Consider the following 19,072-nt stretch of genomic DNA (forward strand, 5'->3'; position numbering starts at 1 on the left):
TGGTTGGGCTATTTACAGATGGGCTGTGTACAGGTGCAGTGATCGGTAAGCTGCTCTGACAGCTGATGCTTATAGTTAGTGAGGGAGATATAAGACTCCAGCGTCAGTGATTTTTGCAATTCGTTTGTCATTGGCAGAGTACTGGAAGGAGAGGCAGCCAAAGGAGGTGTTGGCTTAGGGGGTGACCAGTGAAATATACCTGCTGGAGCGCGTGCTACGGGTGGGTGTTGCTATGGAGACCAGTGAGCTGAGATAAGGAGGGGCTTTACCTAGCAAAGACTTATAGATGACCTGGAGACAGTGGGTTTGGCGACGAATATGTAGCGAGGGCCAGCCAACGAGAGCATACAGGTCGCAGTGGTGGGTAGTATATGGGGCTTTGGTGACAAATCAGATGGCACTGTGAGAGACTGCATCCAATTTGTTGAGTAGAGTGTTGGAGGCTATTTTGTAATTTATGTTGCTGAAGTCAAGGATTGGTAGGATAGTCAGTTTTACGAAGATATATTTGGCAGCATGAGTTAAGGAGGCTTTGTTGATAAATAGGAAGCCAATTCTAGATTTAATTTTAGATTGAAGATGCTTAATGTGAGTCTGGAAGGAGAGTTTACAGTCTAACCAGACACCTAGGTATTTGTAGTTGTCCACATATTCTAAGTCAGAACCGTCCAGAGTAGCGATAGTCGGGTGGGAGGGTGCGGGCAGTGATCGGTTGAAGAGCATGCACTTAGTTTTACTAGCGTTTAAGAGCAGGCTACATTTTGTTATGTTACAGCCTTATTCTAAAATGTATTAAATTGTTTATTCCTTCATCAATGTACACAAAATACCACATAATGACAAAGCAAAAACAGGTTTAAATTTTTTTCAAATTCTTTACAAATTAAATATTGAAATAACACATTTACATAAGCATTTCAGACCCTTCACTCAGTACTTTGTTGAAGCAGCTTTGGCAGCGATTACAGCACCTAGTCTTCGTAGGTATGACGCTACAAGCTTGACACACCTGATTTGGGGAGTTTTTCCCATTCTTCTCTGCAGATCCTCTCAAGCTCTGTCAGGTTGGATGGGGAGTGTCACTGCACAGCTATTTTCAGGTCTCTCCAGAGATGTTTGATTGGGTTCATGTCCGGGCTCTTGCTTGGCCACTCAAGGACATTTAGAGACTTTTTCCTGAAGCCACTCCTGCATGGTCTTGGCTGTGTGCTTAGGGTCATTTTCCTATTGGAAGGCGAACTTTCACCCCAGTCTGAGGTCCTGAGCGCTCTGGAGCATGTTTTCATCAAGGACCTCTTTGTACTTTGCTCCGATCATCTTTCCCTTGATCCTGACTATTCTCCTAGTCCCTGCCGCTGAAAAACATCCCAACAGCATGATGCTGCCACCACGCTTCACCATAAGGATGGTGCCTGGTTTCATACAGACATGACACTTGGCATTCAGGCCAAAGAGTTCAATCTTTGTTTCATCAGACCAGAGAATCTTGTTTCTGGCAATCCGTCCTTCAGGGGCATTTTAGCAAACTCCAAGCTGGCTGTCATGTGCCTTCTACTGAGGAGTGGCTTTCGTCTGGCCTCTCTACTATAAAGCCCTGATTGGTGGAGTGCTACAGAGATGGTTGTCCTTCTGGTAGGTTCTCCCATCTCCACAGAGGAACTCTGGAGCTCTGTCAAGAGTGACCATCGGGTTCTTGGTCACCTCCCTGACAAAGAACCTTCTCCCCGGATTGCTCAGTTTGGCTGGGCGGCCAGCTCTAGGAAGAGTCTTAGTGGTTCCAAACTTCTTCCGTTTAAGAAGGATAGAGGCCACTGTGTTCTTAGGGATCTTCAATGCTGCAAACATTTTCTGGTACCCTTCCCCAAATCTGTGACTCGACACAATCCTGTATCAGAGCTTGAGGAACAATTCCTTTGAACCTCATGGCTTGGTTTTTGCACTGACATGCACTGTCAACTGTGGGCCCTGATAACATGTCCAATCAATTTAATTTATCACAGGTGGACACCAATCAAGTTATAGAAACATCTCACGGATGATCAATGGAAACAGGAAACAGAATGCACCTTAATTTAGTCTCATACAAAAGTCTCTGAATATTTTTAATTTTTAATACATTTGCAAATTTGTCAGAAAACCTGTTTTCGCTTTGTCATTATGAGGTATTGTGTAGATTGTTATTTTGTCTATTCCCCCTCATCATTCTTTTTTAGAATAAGGCTGTGGAAAAAGGGAAGGGGTCTGAATACTTTCCTAATTCACCGGATGCTCACACCTTACACCCCAACCTGAGTACTCCGTTCTGCCACCTCTGGCCTCTTGGCCCTCCCTCTCAGCCCAGTCCAAGCTCTTCGCTGTCCTGGCACCCCAATGGTGGAACCAGCTTTCCCCTGAAGCAAGGACAGCAGAGTCCCTGCCCATCTTCGGAAACCCTACCTCTTAAATAAAGTATTTAGTGAATTAAACACTCGCACTTTACTTTGCTCACCTCTTACTAGCACTGACTTTGCTGATCAATTATCCCTCAAAGTAGCTTACTATAACTGATACGTGGTTGTCCCACCTAGCTATCTTAAGATGAATGCACTAACTAAGGTGAACGCACTCGCTCTGGGTAAGAGTGTCTGCTAAATGACTAACATGTGAGTGCCATTGGGAGAGGGCTGAAAGAGTGTGAGGGAAAGTGGAGGGAATCAGTGTCAGGGGAAGAACACTAATGGTTGGATCGGAAGAGGATAATAAACTACCTGTGGATTGGCTGATACTGAACACCTGACAACAATATTAGGTTTAGGCATGATATGGTAATAACCTCACATAGACGTCTAATCCATTCCAATCCACAGAGTTCTTAGAAAATGGCGTGTTGGTGGTTGATTTGGAATTGGGCATTATGGTGTCATGTACATACCATCTGTTTCCTTTAGGAGGCATGGGCTTTGTTGGAGGTCTCGCTGCCCTAACATGCTGACTAGACCGGGCGCGCACGCTTTCCCACACATGTTGATTTTGTCCACCCACACCAGACGCAGGTTGAAATATCAAAACAAACTCTGAACCAACTATATTAATTTGGGGACAGGTTGAAGATAATTAAACATTTATAGCAATTTGGCTAGCTAGCTTGCTGTTGCTAGCTAATTTGTCATGGGATATAAACACTGGGTTGTTATTTTACCTGAAATACACAAGGTCCTCTACTCTGACAATTAATCTACTGATAAAAGGGTAAACCAAGTTTTTTCTATTAATCTCTCCTCCTTCAGGCTTCTTCTTCTTCTTCAGAATGTATATGGCGGTTGGCAACCAACTTTAAGGTGCATTACCACCCCTAACTGGACTGGAGTGTGGACCTCCGTTTATCTTTCAATCACCCACATGGGTATATGCTCCTAAAAATCAAATGAGGAGATGGGAGAGACGGGACTTGCAGCGCGTCAAGTATCACAAATAGAACCAAGTTCTATTTTAGCACCTGGCTATGCAGGCGCTCGTTGACACGCAGAAGAAGTGAAAGTACAATGATTGAATAACATGTATGTGCACACGACACAACTGGTGTGGTCAGCATGTAAGGGGCCTGGCCTGGGTTTAATCCTCAGGCTGTTCATTGGGAACAATCTTTCTGCTCTGCCTCCCTGGCCTGCTGTCTGCAGCACCAGCACCGAGACAGATGGAGCATTGGCATGAATTAAGGGGGGTTGGGTTAACTGCAGATATGGGATGTCAAGAAGACAATATGGCTTCCTCAGCCAGCTCTCTGGACCCTGTCTGCAATGTCCACTCAGTTTCTCTTCCAGAGGGCAAACCAGCCAGACAGTAGCACCAGCAATGTCTGTGGCCCATTGTTCCTTCATGTTGCCGTCTTTCAGCAATAATATCAGGAGACAACGGCTACAGCACAGTACTGCAACATAACACAGCCTACAACATAAGGCATTCATTGAAAGGTAAGAACTAGTTCTCCTCGGTCTCCAGTTAGGCTACTATACATTGTGATGGCAATCCATTTCAGAAGCAGTTTGCACAAAAAAAAGTCTGTTACTTAGCCATTGGCTCTGTATGAGGATGATATCAGTGCCAGACGCACCAGTTTGAGTTTTTCATTGCTCAACAGTTTCCCGTGTGTATCAAGAATGGTCCAACGGACATTCATCCAACTTGACAGAACTGTAGGAAGTATTGGGAGTCAACATGGGCCAGCTTCCCTGTGGAAGGCTTTTTACTCCTTGTAGAGTCCATGCCCCGACGACCTCAGGCTGTTCTGATGGCAAATCAATATTAGGAAGGTGTTTCTAATGTTTGGTATACTCAGTGTACACACACAGAGACACTGTGGCAGAAACACTGTAGATCTGCTAAGACGAGTACACAATGGATTTGGAGGTCAGGATTAGGGCCGATTCAGGACAGGGAAAGCGGCCCAAAACTACGCTCCAAACTGGGTCAGTGCTATTGTTGCTGCCTCGGCTCAACCCTGGGATCCCCAGCTGCCATGGCCTGCAGCAGGCTAATCTCTCCACCTCCATTCTGGAGACCAACCCAAATTAGAGCAGGTTCCTGGGGTTAGTATGACCATAATCTGGCTAATTGATGTAAAGGGGCATGCCTGGAATTCCACAACAAATGTGAGATAACACTTTGTTTCCACGTCTTTAACTAGTTATTTGGGTCATATGAATGGGGTGGCCAAAGTAATGCTGGGACAAGGGTATCCTCCTCAGGCCCAGAAAGACACAGGGAGCTGGCCCTGAACAGTCTATAGCTGTGAAGACCACCTCTGCCAGCGGAGATCTTTGAAAGACATCGGTCTGTGAGCGTATTCAAACATCTTGACGGGAAACACCTCCCTCATAGTGACATTACTGTGAGGGGGAGAGGGAATTCCTGCAAACAAGGGTTGGTTCCCTGGGCCACATACAGCCCCCTCTCTACAGGTTACCCACTCTGAGCACATATTCGGCTCAAACCAGGCGTTGGCTGCAGTGTGAGCAGGTAAGGCTGTTGTGCTCAGATTACCAACTGCCAACTTGAGGTAATAAATTGTGTGCAGTGCTGAACTATCAGCTCAACACTGAACTATCAGCTCAACAATTGTCACAAGAAATAGTAACTTCATGCTTGCATAGAAATAGCTCTACTCATAAAATTGTAGTTCATGGCATCAGCCACAGAGGGCGCTACATACTTACAGTGAGTTGTATGTTTTCCCTATACCAAGGTTCCCTGTGTTTTACACTGACCTTAGTGTGAATTCACCTACCCCTCTTCCTCTCCACCACCCCTACCAGCCATGTTGGGATATAAATATCTCAACCATATGGATCCAATAACGACTTCATCAGAATAAATCAGTCTCTCGGCAGGCAGGATTTAGGACCCCGCCCTCCAGCAGCGTTCGCCCCAGTCTAGTCAGCATGTTAGAAGGGGCAGCGAGACCTCCAACAAAGCCCATGCCTCCTAAAGGAAACGGATGGTATGTACATGACACCATAATGCCCAATTCCAAATCAACCACCAACACGCCATTTTCTAAGAACTCTGTGGATTGGAATGGATTAGACGTCTATGTGAGGTTATTACCATATCATGCCTAAACCTAATATTTTAGTCAGGTGTTCAGTATCAGCCAATCCACAGGTAGTTTATTATCCTCTTCCGATCCAACCATTAGTGTTCTTCCCCTGACACTGATTCCCTCCACTTTCCCCTCACACTCTTTCAGCCCTCTCCCAATGGCACTTACATGTTAGTCATTTAGCAGACACTCTTACCCAGAGCGACTTACAGTTAAGTGCGTTCATCTTAAGATAGCTAGCCCATCTAGGTCACATGGCACCAGGGGAGCCAGCATGGCCGACCTACAGTATAGGGAAAACACTGAGTGGACATGATAGACAAGGTTGCTGTCAGCACTGTATCGTTTAATCCCAGGCCTTCTGCCATTCAAAATCACTCACTGCGATGGCCTATGCAGAAAATAGGCAGCCCACATGACAGGCCAGGATGGAGGATAGTTTGGTGTCGTCACATCAAATCAGTACGAAAAATGTATGTACTCACTACCGCAAGTCGCTCTGGATGAGAGCGTCTGCTAAATGACTAACATGTAACTAATAAAACCAAGCACAAGATAATGATGGCCTAAACCTGTCCAGTCAGGGACACCATTATCAAACCAAAGCACACTTTTCATTAGCCTCGAGAACCTCCCTGATCGGACACATGCTATCCAGTCGGCAAACCATTCATGTAAGTCCTCAAGATCAGTGAGGCTGAAGCGAATACATGTTGAGTTCAGCTCTGTCAACAATAGTTCATTATATCAATGGAAGGTGTTACAATAATTCTATAACCATGTTCCCTGGGGTTGACTTGGAGATTCACACGTGTGCTCATGATGCCCTCTTCTGGAGGCACCGGTGCTTTTATGTACAGTAATGAAACTCCATTTCCCCTCAACCACTTGGATGGAAAAAGAACATCCTCTATCTGCTTTGTAAAGAATAGAGTTGAGAGGGCGCCGTGCCGCCATGAGGGGGGAGGGCGCCGTGCCGCCATGAGGGGGGAGGGCGCCGTGCCGCCATGAGGGGGGAGGGCGCCGTGCCGCCATGAGGGGGAGGCGCCGTGCCGCCATGAGGGGGGGGCGCCGTGCCGCCATGAGGGGGAGGGCGCCGTGCCGCCATGAGGGGGGAGGGCGCCGTGCCGCCATGGGGGAGGGCGCCGTGCCGCCATGAGGGGGGGGCGCCGTGCCGCCATGAGGGGGAGGGCGCCGTGCCGCCATGAGGGGGGGGCGCCGTGCCGCCATGAGGGGGGAGGGCGCCGTGCCGCCATGAGGGGGGAGGGCGCCGTGCCGCCATGAGGGGGAGGGCGCCGTGCCGCCATGAGGGGGGAGGGCGCCAGCGTGCACCTGCCTGCCTGCGCGAGCGTGTCTGTCTACGCGTCTGCCTGCCTGCCCCCGCCCGTCTGTCTGTGTGTCTGAAACTGTCAAGATGAGGTAAACCTGGTGCTACATAAGCCCGCTGAGACACAGGAAGTTAATTAAGGGAGAAAAGCACTGAAGGACTGGAAGAGAGGAGTGTCATTAAGAGAATCAGATACAGCAAGGCTTCTCTCAAGGCTCCTGCAGGCAGCTGGGTTGCATGTACTGCATTGTAAAGCCTCAGGGTTGTTTGGATTCAGTGAATACATCCACACTCAGTCTAATAACAGCAACCCAGAGGACACGAGGCTGTGCTCATCACATGCTGACAACATACATCGCCCACACCCCGCCACAAGCAGTCGATTGGCCAATCAATCACCATAGAGATGTGTCCAACGGGGTCACACGAGAGGAGTGTGTGTGTTTTTAGGCTGACTGTATAGAGGAAATAAGTAAACCGTGACGACGCGCCACAGGGAGAAGGAACCGTGACGACGCGCCACAGGGAGAAGGAACCGTGACGACGCGCCACAGGGAGAAGGAACCGTGACGACGCGCCACAGGGAGAAGGAACCGTGAGGACGCGCCACAGGGAGAAGGAACCGTGACGACGCGCCACAGGGAGAAGGAACCGAAACTCAGGACTATCATCTTCATGCACATTAAAGCATCACTTACCATTTAGTGTTTAGCTAGCTAGCTTAGCTAGCAGTCCACTAGCTAGCTGGGCACAGCAGTCCACTAGCTAGCTGGGCACAGCAGTCCACTAGCTAGCTGGGCACAGCAGTCCACTAGCTAGCTGGGCACAGCAGTCCACTAGCTAGCTGGGCACAGCAGTCCACTAGCTAGCTGGGCACAGCAGTCCACTAGCTAGCTGGGCACAGCAGTCCACTAGCTAGCTGGGCATCTGTTTAGCTTTCTAGCACATTCACTCATTTGTCTGTAAACAATTACCAAGCTAGTTAGCTACCACATGTTCTTGTCAGAGTAGCTAGCAAGAAACAAGATGTGCCAAATAAGTCTAAAACCACTTGAGGGCAAATCAGATTTGACTGTTCAGACAAGTCACATGGCCAGGAATCAGATTCGATCGGATTTCAAACCACCTATGAAGGTGACTTGAAATACCCGATTGATTCCATGTGCTTTTTAGCTGTTCAGACTGTAGGAAAAAGAACAGATTCTATCGGATATGGGGAAAAAAATGGATTTGAGTCACTCCATACTGCCAATGTGAACACTGGTTAAGAGACGTTTGACTCACCTGACAATCAAAGTCCTGGAAGTTACGCCCATTCTGCCGAGGGAAGAGAAGAAAAAATACATGTATTTAAGTCATAAACAAGTGCCAGATATTTCTATATATTTTTTGATTGAAGGGGATCCGAAGCTCCTCTTCTCCCTCATTATCCCTCAGTCATTCTGCGAAGAGTCTGTGGAGCCACAGGTGTAACCAGGAGGCGGCGACAAGAGCCATCTCAGATCAACGTGTGGAGTAAATTACCTCTAGTGGTTGATGCCAGGGTCTGCCTCTCTCTCGCTCGGTCTCTCTCTGCTCCCAGCAATGTGGAGGACACCCCTGGGTTCTCTGTGTGTCATTACTGTCCTCATACTGAGCCCTCCACCCACCCTCATCATTAACAGTAATGTACTGCTGGAGCAGAGTGTGGAGACACTGAGCAGATGTCGATGAGGAGGATCATTACTGCAGATAAGACATTTTTTATTTAACCTTTATTTAACTAGGCAAGTCAGTTAGTAATAAATTCTTATTTACAATGACGGCCTAGGAACACTGGACTAGTGTTGGATAGCCTACGAACACTGGACTAGTGTTGGATAGCCTAGGAACTCTGGACTAGTGTTGGATAGCCTAGGAACTCTGGACTAGTGTTGGATAGCCTAGGAACACTGGACTAGTGTTGGATAGCCTAGGAACACTGGACTAGTGTTGGATAGCCTAGGAACACTGGACTAGTGTTGGATAGCCTAGGAACTCTGGACTAGTGTTGGATAGCCTAGGAACTCTGGACTAGTGTTGGATAGCCTAGGAACTCTGGACTAGTGTTGGATAGCCTAGGAACTCTGGACTAGTGTTGGATAGCCTAGGAACTCTGGACTAGTGTTGGATAGCCTAGGAACTCTGGACTAGTGTTGGATAGCCTAGGAACTCTGGACTAGTGTTGGATAGCCTAGGAACTCTGGACTAGTGTTGGATAGCCTAGGAACTCTGGACTAGTGTTGGATAGCCTAGGAACTCTGGACTAGTGTTGGATAGCCTAGGAACTCTGGACTAGTGTTGGATAGCCTAGGAACACTGGACTAGTGTTGGATAGCCTAGGAACACTGGACTAGTGTTGGATAGCCTAGGAACTCTGGACTAGTGTTGGATAGCCTAGGAACTCTGGACTAGTGTTGGATAGCCTAGGAACTCTGGACTAGTGTTGGATAGCCTAGGAACTCTGGACTAGTGTTGGATAGCCTAGGAACTCTGGACTAGTGTTGGATAGCCTAGGAACTCTGGACTAGTGTTGGATAGCCTAGGAACTCTGGACTAGTGTTGGATAGCCTAGGAACTCTGGACTAGTGTTGGATAGCCTAGGAACTCTGGACTAGTGTTGGATAGCCTAGGAACTCTGGACTAGTGTTGGATAGCCTAGGAACACTGGACTAGTGTTGGATAGCCTAGGAACTCTGGACTAGTGTTGGATAGCCTAGGAACACTGGACTAGTGTTGGATAGCCTAGGAACTCTGGACTAGTGTCGGATAGCCTAAGAACTCTGGACTAGTGTCGGATAGCCTAGGAACTCTGGACTAGTGTCGGATAGCCTAGGAACTCTGGACTAGTGTTGGATAGCCTAGGAACACTGGACTAGTGTTGGATAGCCTAGGAACTCTGGACTAGTGTTGGATAGCCTAGGAACTCTGGACTAGTGTCGGATAGCCTAGGAACACTGGACTAGTGTCGGATAGCCTAGGATAGCCTAGGAACACTGGACTAGTGTCGGATAGCCTAGGAACTCTGGACTAGTGTTGGATAGCCTAGGAACTCTGGATAGTGTGCTCCTTTTTCAGGGGCAGAACGGCAGATTTGTACCTTGTCAGCTCGGGGATCCGATCCAGCAACATTTCGGTTACTGGCCCAACGCTCTAACCACTAGGCTACCTGTCGCCCCTACACTCTAACCACTAGGCTACCTGTCGCCCCTACACTCTAACCACTAGGCTACCTGTCGCCCCTACACTCTAACCACTAGGCTACCTGCCACCCTTTACATGGGCAGAACACACAGACACATTCCCTACTACAGTCAGTCAGGAACTTTCATTCTAACGAGGCAGGGTCAAGGGGTTTATGATTTGCAGAGTGGTTCAAGTGCCTCAGCCACCCACCATAGTGAGCAAAGTGGGACGCTGTTTTGAAACTCAAATGGTGGATTCACTGCGATATCAAAAACCAAGCTCACTCAGCAAGCCCATTTCCTGACAATATAGACAACCTTACATCAGCTCCCAGTATCTGCTAGCTACCGATATAGTCACATCTAATCTGCCATCACATCTAATAACATCTCCTTTCAATCTAATTTCATATCAGCCTCTCCTCTTCCCCAGTGCATGACTTGTGCAGGAGTACAAACACCTCAAATGTTCTACTGCTGGAGCTGCTGCACCTAAATATAAACAGTACCGGCACCCAAAACGGTTACCGGCACCTATTTCCAGTCCAAGTCTAGCACTGCTCTCCCCTATAGCACCTCCACACTGCAGCACCTCCAGCCCCACCACCACGTACCCCAGCCAGTCTCGTTTCCCCAGGGTAACTAGCAGCAGCAGCACCCTGGGGCCTGGCAGGCAAATTGAGCAAATGTAAATAAAAGGAACCGATCTATGCTGAGAGTGCAGACTGACTGAAGGGCAGAGCTGTGCAGTGCTAAGCTGATCAGCCCAGACTGACTGAAGGGCAGAGCTGTGCAGTGCTAAGCTGATCAGCCCAGACTGACTGAAGGGCAGAGTTGTGCAGTGCTAAGCTGATCAGCCCAGGCTGACTGAAGGGCAGAGCTGTGCAGTGCTAAGCTGATCAGCCCAGGCTAGTGACCTCTGAACCTACTGGTGGGAGTAAAGGACTGGGTTTATTCTTCCTGTCCACTCACCTTATCTGTGAGCAGTGGCTTGATCTCAGTCAGCTGCACGTCCTGGAGCTCGTCCATCTCAACTTAGGTCTGAAAGCTGTCAATCACACCTGAGGGAGACCGAGAGAGAAGTGTATCAGATTTCTTCACAGGAAGCAGTTGTAAGCTACTACCACCAACTTACTCCCTGAGTGATATCCTATATCCTGCCAGCATGAATAAGTCTGATAGAAGACTCAAAAACAGAGATCAAGAGAAACCGAGAGAGAAACAGCGGCTCCGTTGCCATGGACACCGAGTGTCCTCTTAACATTGCTCACTAGATAGGAACAGGATGCTGTAGTGGTAGATCAGGATGTGTGGACTGGAGCTCTGTTACCCACAGAAAGGGAGCAGAACTGGGAAGAGAGAACAGGATTAGAGAGCAGGAAGAATCCTGTTAACCAGAGATGGAGAGCACTAGAAATGAGGACATGAATAACTAATGACATGGAGAGGGAGCATTGATGTAGTAGTACTGACACCATCTAACGTCTGGCTGGGAATTGTCAGTATAATAACTGCTACACTTCTATTTTATGACAAATCCATTTAAATTGGAAATGCGATTCAATTGCAGTAGTAGCCTAGCTACTCAAGTTGTCAAAACCCCTAAATGGATACTAGTATGACAGTTTTCAGCCATTCACTGGCAGACATTTTCCACTGAACACTAACAGTGCACCAAAATAATTCCCATATTATTGCACACAGAGGGTGCAATAAGAAAGGGAAAATAAAGTGTGTCGTGTGCATTTGGGCATGTCAACACCGAACCTCATCTCCCTCCCCATGGGGTGTCAGTGGGGACAGTCCCTTATCCTGTCGCAGTAGGGGAGCATGTGACCGAGTGTCATCACGGTGTGGCCAACGTTTAAACGCTACTGGTGAAATGAGCCAGAAGAGAACCAACAAGACAAGGATCTAGCAAATGGCCCCAGGATCACATGCAGTGGATATCATCCTGACTGTCATGATGAATGTCCTGTGGTTTATTAAATACTCCTCACTCTCTCTCTCAGTGCTGCTATGTCTTTTTAGTGAACATTGCCAAGTCTGTCCCAGTTCTAAATCTAATTATATGTGGGGTAGATGAGGACTTCACAGCATGATGAGGACTTCACAGCATGAGGAGGACTTCACAGCATGATGAGGACTTCACAGCATGAGGAGGACTTCACAGCATGAGGACTTCACAGCATGATGAGGACTTCACAGCATGATGAGGACTTCACAGCATGAGGAGGACTTCACAGCATGAGGAGGACTTCACAGCATGAGGAGGACTTCACAGCATGATGAGGACTTCACAGCATGAGGAGGACTTCACAGCATGAGGAGGACTTCACAGCATGAGGACTTCACAGCATGATGAGGACTTCACAGCATGATGAGGACTTCACAGCATGATGAGGACTTCACAGCATGATGAGGACTTCACAGCACGAGGACTTCACAGCACGATGAGGACTTCACAGCACGAGGAGGACTTCACAGCACGATGAGGACTTCACAGCACGAGGAGGACTTCACAGCACGAGGAGGACTTCACAGCACGAGGAGGACTTCACAGCACGAGGAGGACTTCACAGCACGAGGAGGACTTCACAGCACGAGGAGGACTTCACAGCACGAGGAGGACTTCACAGCACGAGGAGGACTTCACAGCACGAGGAGGACTTCACAGCACGAGGAGGACTTCACAGCACGAGGAGGACTTCACAGCACGAGGAGGACTTCACAGCACGAGGAGGACTTCACAGCACGATGAGGACTTCACAGCACGATGAGGACTTCACAGCACGATGAGGACTTCACAGCACGATGAGGACTTCACAGCACGATGAGGACTTCACAGCACGATGAGGACTTCACAGCACGATGAGGACTTCACAGCACGAGGAGGACTTCACAGCACGAGGAGGACTTCACAGCACGAGGAGGACTTCACAGCACGAGGAGGACTTCACAGCACGAGGAGGACTTCACAGCACGAGGAGGACTTCACAGCACGAGGAGGACTTCACAGCACGAGGAGGACTTCACAGCACGAGGAGGACTTCACAGCACGAGGAGGACTTCACAGCACGAGGAGGACTTCACAGCACGAGGAGGACTTCACAGCACGAGGAGGACTTCACAGCACGAGGAGGACTTCACAGCACGAGGAGGACTTCACAGCACGAGGAGGACTTCACAGCACGAGGAGGACTTCACAGCACGAGGAGGACTTCACAGCACGAGGAGGACTTCACAGCACGAGGAGGACTTCACAGCACGAGGAGGACTTCACAGCACGAGGAGGACTTCACAGCACGATGAGGACTTCACAGCACGATGAGGACTTCACAGCACGATGAGGACTTCACAGCACGATGAGGACTTCACAGCACGATGAGGACTTCACAGCACGATGAGGACTTCACAGCACGATGAGGACTTCACAGCACGAGGAGGACTTCACAGCACGAGGAGGACTTCACAGCATGAGGAGGACTTCACAGCATGATGAGGACTTCACAGCATGATGAGGACTTCACAGCATGATGAGGACTTCACAGCATGATGAGGACTTCACAGCATGAGGAGGACTTCACAGCATGAGGAGGACTTCACAGCATGCCTGTGTCTCACACGGTCTCGTTCACATAATCTGGAAGGCATTTTTTTGACAGAAAACAAAATGGATTTGAAAGTGTGGGCTGAAAATAGAATACATCTTTGATGGGCACATTGATGAAGAGATTTTCAGCAGAGAAGTCAACACAGCCTACCACTCAAATATGTCTCTTTCTATAGTATTGACTCATTTACAAACAGGCAGGAAAACCAAGCCTGTGAAGCCCACTAACAGGACGCTATAAGTGGACGGAGGACAAAGCAACATCTTCATACAATCCCTCTCAATTAAAACCAGATCAGCCAGGCATACTGGAGACCGGAGGGGAGGTATTATTCCAGATCAGCCAGGCATACTGGAGACCGGAGGGGAGGTATTATTCCAGATCAGCCAGGCATACTGGAGACCGGAGGGGAGGTATTATTCCAGATCAGCCAGGCATACTGGAGACCGGAGGGGAGGTATTATTCCAGGTCAGCCGAGCATACTGGAGACCGGAGGGGAGGTATTATTCCAGGTCAGCCGAGCATACTGGAGACCGGAGGGGAGGTATTATTCCAGGTCAGCCAGGCATACTGGAGACCGGAGGGGAGGTATTATTCCAGGTCAGCCGAGCATACTGGAGACCGGAGGGGAGGTATTATTCCAGATCAGCCAGGCATACTGGAGACCGGAGGGGAGGTATTATTCCAGATCAGCCAGGCATACTGGAGACCGGAGGGGAGGTATTATTCCAGATCAGCCAGGCATACTGGAGACCGGAGTGGAGGTATTATTCCAGGTCAGCCAGGCATACTGGAGACCGGAGGGGAGGTATTATTCCAGGTCAGCCAGGCATACTGGAGACCGGAGGGGAGGTATTATTCCAGGTCAGCCAGGCATACTGGAGACCGGAGGGGAGGTATTATTCCAGGTCAGCCAGGCATACTGGAGACCGGAGGGGAGGTATTATTCCAGGAGAAGGGATGGATCCAACACTTCCTTCAGTGTGACAAAGCCAAGAGAAAACCTGTAGTGGCTGATGGTTGCGCCTGCTGACCCAGGAGATGATTGTTACCATAACTCTGCCCGACTGCACTACTGATGGATCACTGGAGACGTCCTGAACGAAGCAGCCATTATTTCTCCCACCATGTTAGATCAGCTCAATGACTATGCTGATGCTGCTAAGGGATTTGCTTTCAGGAAGAGTCAAATGAAGTAGATGGCAGTCAAGGACAAAGGCATTACATTGTCAGACAAATAACTGCTATAGCCATCCATGCTTTCTCTCTCTTCTTTCAAACTCAGAGTCATTTTCGCTGCTGTATTTTTAACGTTCAGCAAACGTCCCTCTTCAAATAGTCTATTAGTATAAGAAATGCTCAAAAAGATGACCATCTATTCTAGTCTAGCTTTTCATGGGAGAGCAGTTTCATTGTGCAATAGAATACTGCAGAGGCTATAGCTAAATTTGAATCTTATGCATATTAAACCACAAGTTATTAGCTAAATATAAGGCTAATACTGCGTTGAATGAATTACCTGAAAGAGGGAGGCTAGGACATCTACCTTGAACAGGATTATATATTATGGATGCAATTTCAATGTCTTTCTCTCTCCATAAATTCCAATGTGCTTGTGTCCCGAGACCGCGCCAAAAACAAAATAAAACAGTGGCTTTTCATTTAGTTACATGTCCAGCACGATGTGTTTACAATACTGCGTTGGTAATAAAGCATTATTTGTTCGACCACAACTTCTGGAGCTAGCTAGCGTCTAGCTAACTACAGTGGTTCCTCCTTTAAAAGTAGCGAGCTTGCACCGCAGGACTTGTAGGTACCCAGCGTCACGGCTTCATTGCTCCAGACCACCACAAGGGGGAGTTAGAGCACTCATTATGCATTTGGGTCCCAAGGGTTTATATGACCAATCATATCGAGTGGTTCCAATGATGAATTTGACGCGAGCCACCCGTCTCTTGTTGAAGATGGCTGACAAAACATTACGGTGGATCCAAATGCAAGTAGTTATAATCGTCATAACGAGTCAAGCAAAACATGTACAATTGAGAGGAATGTTAGTTAATGTAGAGAAACATTTGAGCATCATTTTTTGGTCATAAAGTTAATTTACGAAAATTGCTATTTAGCAAGTTCGCTGACTAGCTAACATTAGCCAGCTAGCTAGCTAGCTAGTGTTATGACAGGGGAATTAAGTTATAATTTGTGTTGTTTAATATTTTAGGGACTCCTGAGAAAATGTTACTGTAATTTAATTATACCAATATGTATTCATTAATTGAATTCCCTTAAATCTATTTTATGAGAATTTGTAAGATTCTTGTTTGCATAAAATAGACGGAGACCAGTCTTTTCAATAATAGGTAACAGAATTTATTCTCGGGGGGCACTGCCACGTTACCACGAGCAACAGTTTATATACAATAACATGACGTCATTTCATTGCTTAACAGAATCTCCTGTATCTGAACTGGCTGACAGAGGGCACAGCCGGGACAAAGGGAACATTAAAAAGTCCATTCTGACCCCCCGAATACATACACAGGACATACAACTGAATTAACTTTTGACCCCTCAAAATTATCGATCACCACTTAGCTGACAGTTCTAATTAACAGAAAAGACAGTGAGTGTATTCCTAGGTTATCTAAAACACCCCAGAGCCAAGTTGTTGGTTCAACCATAGGTTAACTACCTTATTTGTTTACTTAATCCACAACCCATTCGTTTCTTCCTAGTTGGAATGGTGTTCATTAACTTTAATTACTCCTTGTCTGTGTCACACAATCCCTTCTTATGAACTCATATTGTTAATCAGATATAATAAAACAGAATAAGTTTACTTAGTTCTATTTAAAATGAGAATATTGTTTATTCAACCAGCAAACCAGGCTGTCGTTTTGCGAAACAGTGGATGTAAAGAATCTCGCTAGCTAAAGCATTTACTGTAAATTGAACATACAATTGTGTAAACTTGCCTTGTCATGCAGCTGAAGTAACTTAGCTAACTATTTACTTATTGTGTAGTAGAGGATAAAAATAACTGCATGTGTACGGATGTTCAGCTAGAAACAGTATGTAGCCGATCTGTGTATGGACCCTAAAACATTTGGTATGAATATTAGTTCAGAACCAGAATCTATGAACCTCAGCTATCACAGTTGGTTGTATCAACTGCAAGTCTGGATGGCATTAATGAAGCCTATGGATAGAGTAGAATATAATAACTTTATTGTGCCAAGGATGCAAGTCCTATATACATGTACTATAGTTATTACCACACAGGAGATTCTCACATTGTAAAATGTACAGTGAATATGTTCACCGATCATGTACTCTTCCTTGGCAAATAAAGGTGCAGTTCAGGTATAAATCTCAGACATTCTTTTTCAGTCATATCAAACTCCATTATTTGAATGATACTGTTGGAAGTGTATAATTGTAATACATACATGCAGACACAGCGTTTACCACTCCTGCTCCTGGGACATCAATGATTACACATTGTAACTATGCAATAGACTAGAAACATGATTTAAGTAAAGGCTGATTTGTAATTCATATATACATGCATATCTAACTCCATCTGCATCAATCTCAGGACACAGGATAGTATTTCAATGAGGTACTTAATTTCAACCAGTGGAGAATGTGAAACGCTTTACTGAAAGAAGTTCATTATCCAGGTGTTATAAATACATACAGTTATCATAATTATAATGCAGTAATATATTATAAATACAAGTTCAATCTGTACTTCAATGCACATATGGTGTGCATTATAAAATGAGGAAGACAGACGAGGTGGGGAGAGGTGTAGAAGACAGAAAGAGGTAGGAACAGCGGCAGACAACATATGATTCATGAATTACAGTGCCACCCTAATATTCTCTCAGTTCATCACAATTGCGGTGTCTCCTAACCAGCTTTGGGCTCCCAGTTGGCCCAAAGGTTGAGGTGGCGATGATGGGACTGGCTTCCTCACATCAAAACATACCTGCAGACGAGTGACAGATTGATAGAGAGAGCATGATTAAGCCTGTTTTTTTTTGTTCTAACAGTCAGTCATCATAATCATCAGGAGATTAAATGCAAAACTGACCTTGGATCATTACCTCTGGAACTACTACATCTGTCTGTATTTCAATGTATAGCATCTTTAATAGTACTTCCTGTTGACCCGACCAAGTGACCTCTCACCTATGATCATGCTGTGCCCTCTGTCAGCCAGTTCAGATACAGGAGTGGTTCACAAAAACAGCTGATATAACCTAGAGGATTTAGGGAGCAGGGGGAGAGGGATGAAGATGTCATTTTCAGGATACGTCAATACAGCACATAAAGCTGAACACCAGACTGGTATTGTGGTTGTTCATTAGGTGATGGTGCAGGTATCACTGCATATTTCCCAGCTACACTCTGCAGAGACTCCCTAACTCATCGTGAAAGAGTGTTCTCTCATCATTCTGTAAAAAAAAAGCTAACTGTTTCACTGTCATGAAATATGATTATATATAGACTATGAAACAAATATGACATGGCCTGCTTAGGAGTTGCCATGAAAGAAAGTTAGATTAAATCAACTGAAAATGGCGAGAACAGGCGTTCATAGCTAAATGTCTTTGGTTAGCTTGAGAAAAATAATTGCATGGTTTATCATTCTACATTATGTATATAATATAGTAGAATGTTATGAACAGACACCGAATCGTAGGGGCTAAATACTAGCTATGTAAAAGTTGGATGGAAGAACGCCCAGTGCTGCTTACCTGAGATGCCATCATCACACAGTCCTTCTTCGTAGGTATCCGCTTAGACTTCCATTGTGTCCGATTTTTTTTGTTGCTTTCAGAACAATTATAGCATAACAATTTGCCTGTGAATAACCACACCTTCATACAAAGGTGCAGCATTCTTGATGCACAACCGAAGATGCTGCCATATCCTGCCAGCCCACAAGCGAGCCACTCAGGCACAGAATGATAACGCTTGGAAGAGGGAAAGGAACACCAATTTGTTGCAAGTTGGGTTAATAGCTGAACAAGACTGTTCAACCGTTAAAGAATAGTCTAATAGCCGAGCTAGGTCTGAAACCCCCCCCATCATAGACCAGATTTGCCCTAACGACCAAGGGGTAGCTTGCTACTCAAAGCAATAACTTTTCAAATAAGTTACCTTACACGTTATGTTGGCTGACAATTTGTTAGCTACGCTGTCCTTACCAACCACATAGCATATCATTACAGAAGTCTGTACCGGTATGTTAGCCAGCTACCTAACGTTAGTAGTTATACATCAAACTTGACAGTATATTAACTATAGGCTAACTAACAACCCAACGTTTATTGACTT

The 19,072-nt window shown here is 46.5% G+C and overlaps 1 protein-coding gene across 3 annotated transcripts in view; it reads right to left on the minus strand.

Annotated features, from left to right (window-relative positions):
• LOC112235768 (protein NDRG3) overlaps positions 1 to 19,072 on the minus strand; it is a 56,629-nt gene that overhangs the window by 22,995 nt on the left and 14,562 nt on the right. For 2 of the 3 annotated variants that reach the window (XM_042304138.1, XM_042304140.1), the window contains exons 2-3: positions 11,081 to 11,169; positions 8,190 to 8,222 (exon numbers count right to left, since the gene is read on the minus strand). In XM_042304138.1, coding sequence (XP_042160072.1) covers positions 8,190 to 8,222; positions 11,081 to 11,137 — 90 coding nt within the window. In that variant the 5' untranslated portion in view covers positions 11,138 to 11,169. Of the gene's footprint in view, positions 1 to 8,189; positions 8,223 to 11,080; positions 11,170 to 11,379; positions 11,522 to 19,072 lie in introns of those variants that run through there. The other variant, XM_042304139.1, reaches the window with a different exon arrangement.

This window comes from Oncorhynchus tshawytscha, linkage group LG22, assembly GCF_018296145.1.
Source record: "Oncorhynchus tshawytscha isolate Ot180627B linkage group LG22, Otsh_v2.0, whole genome shotgun sequence".
NCBI classification, from domain to species: domain Eukaryota; kingdom Metazoa; phylum Chordata; class Actinopteri; order Salmoniformes; family Salmonidae; genus Oncorhynchus; species Oncorhynchus tshawytscha.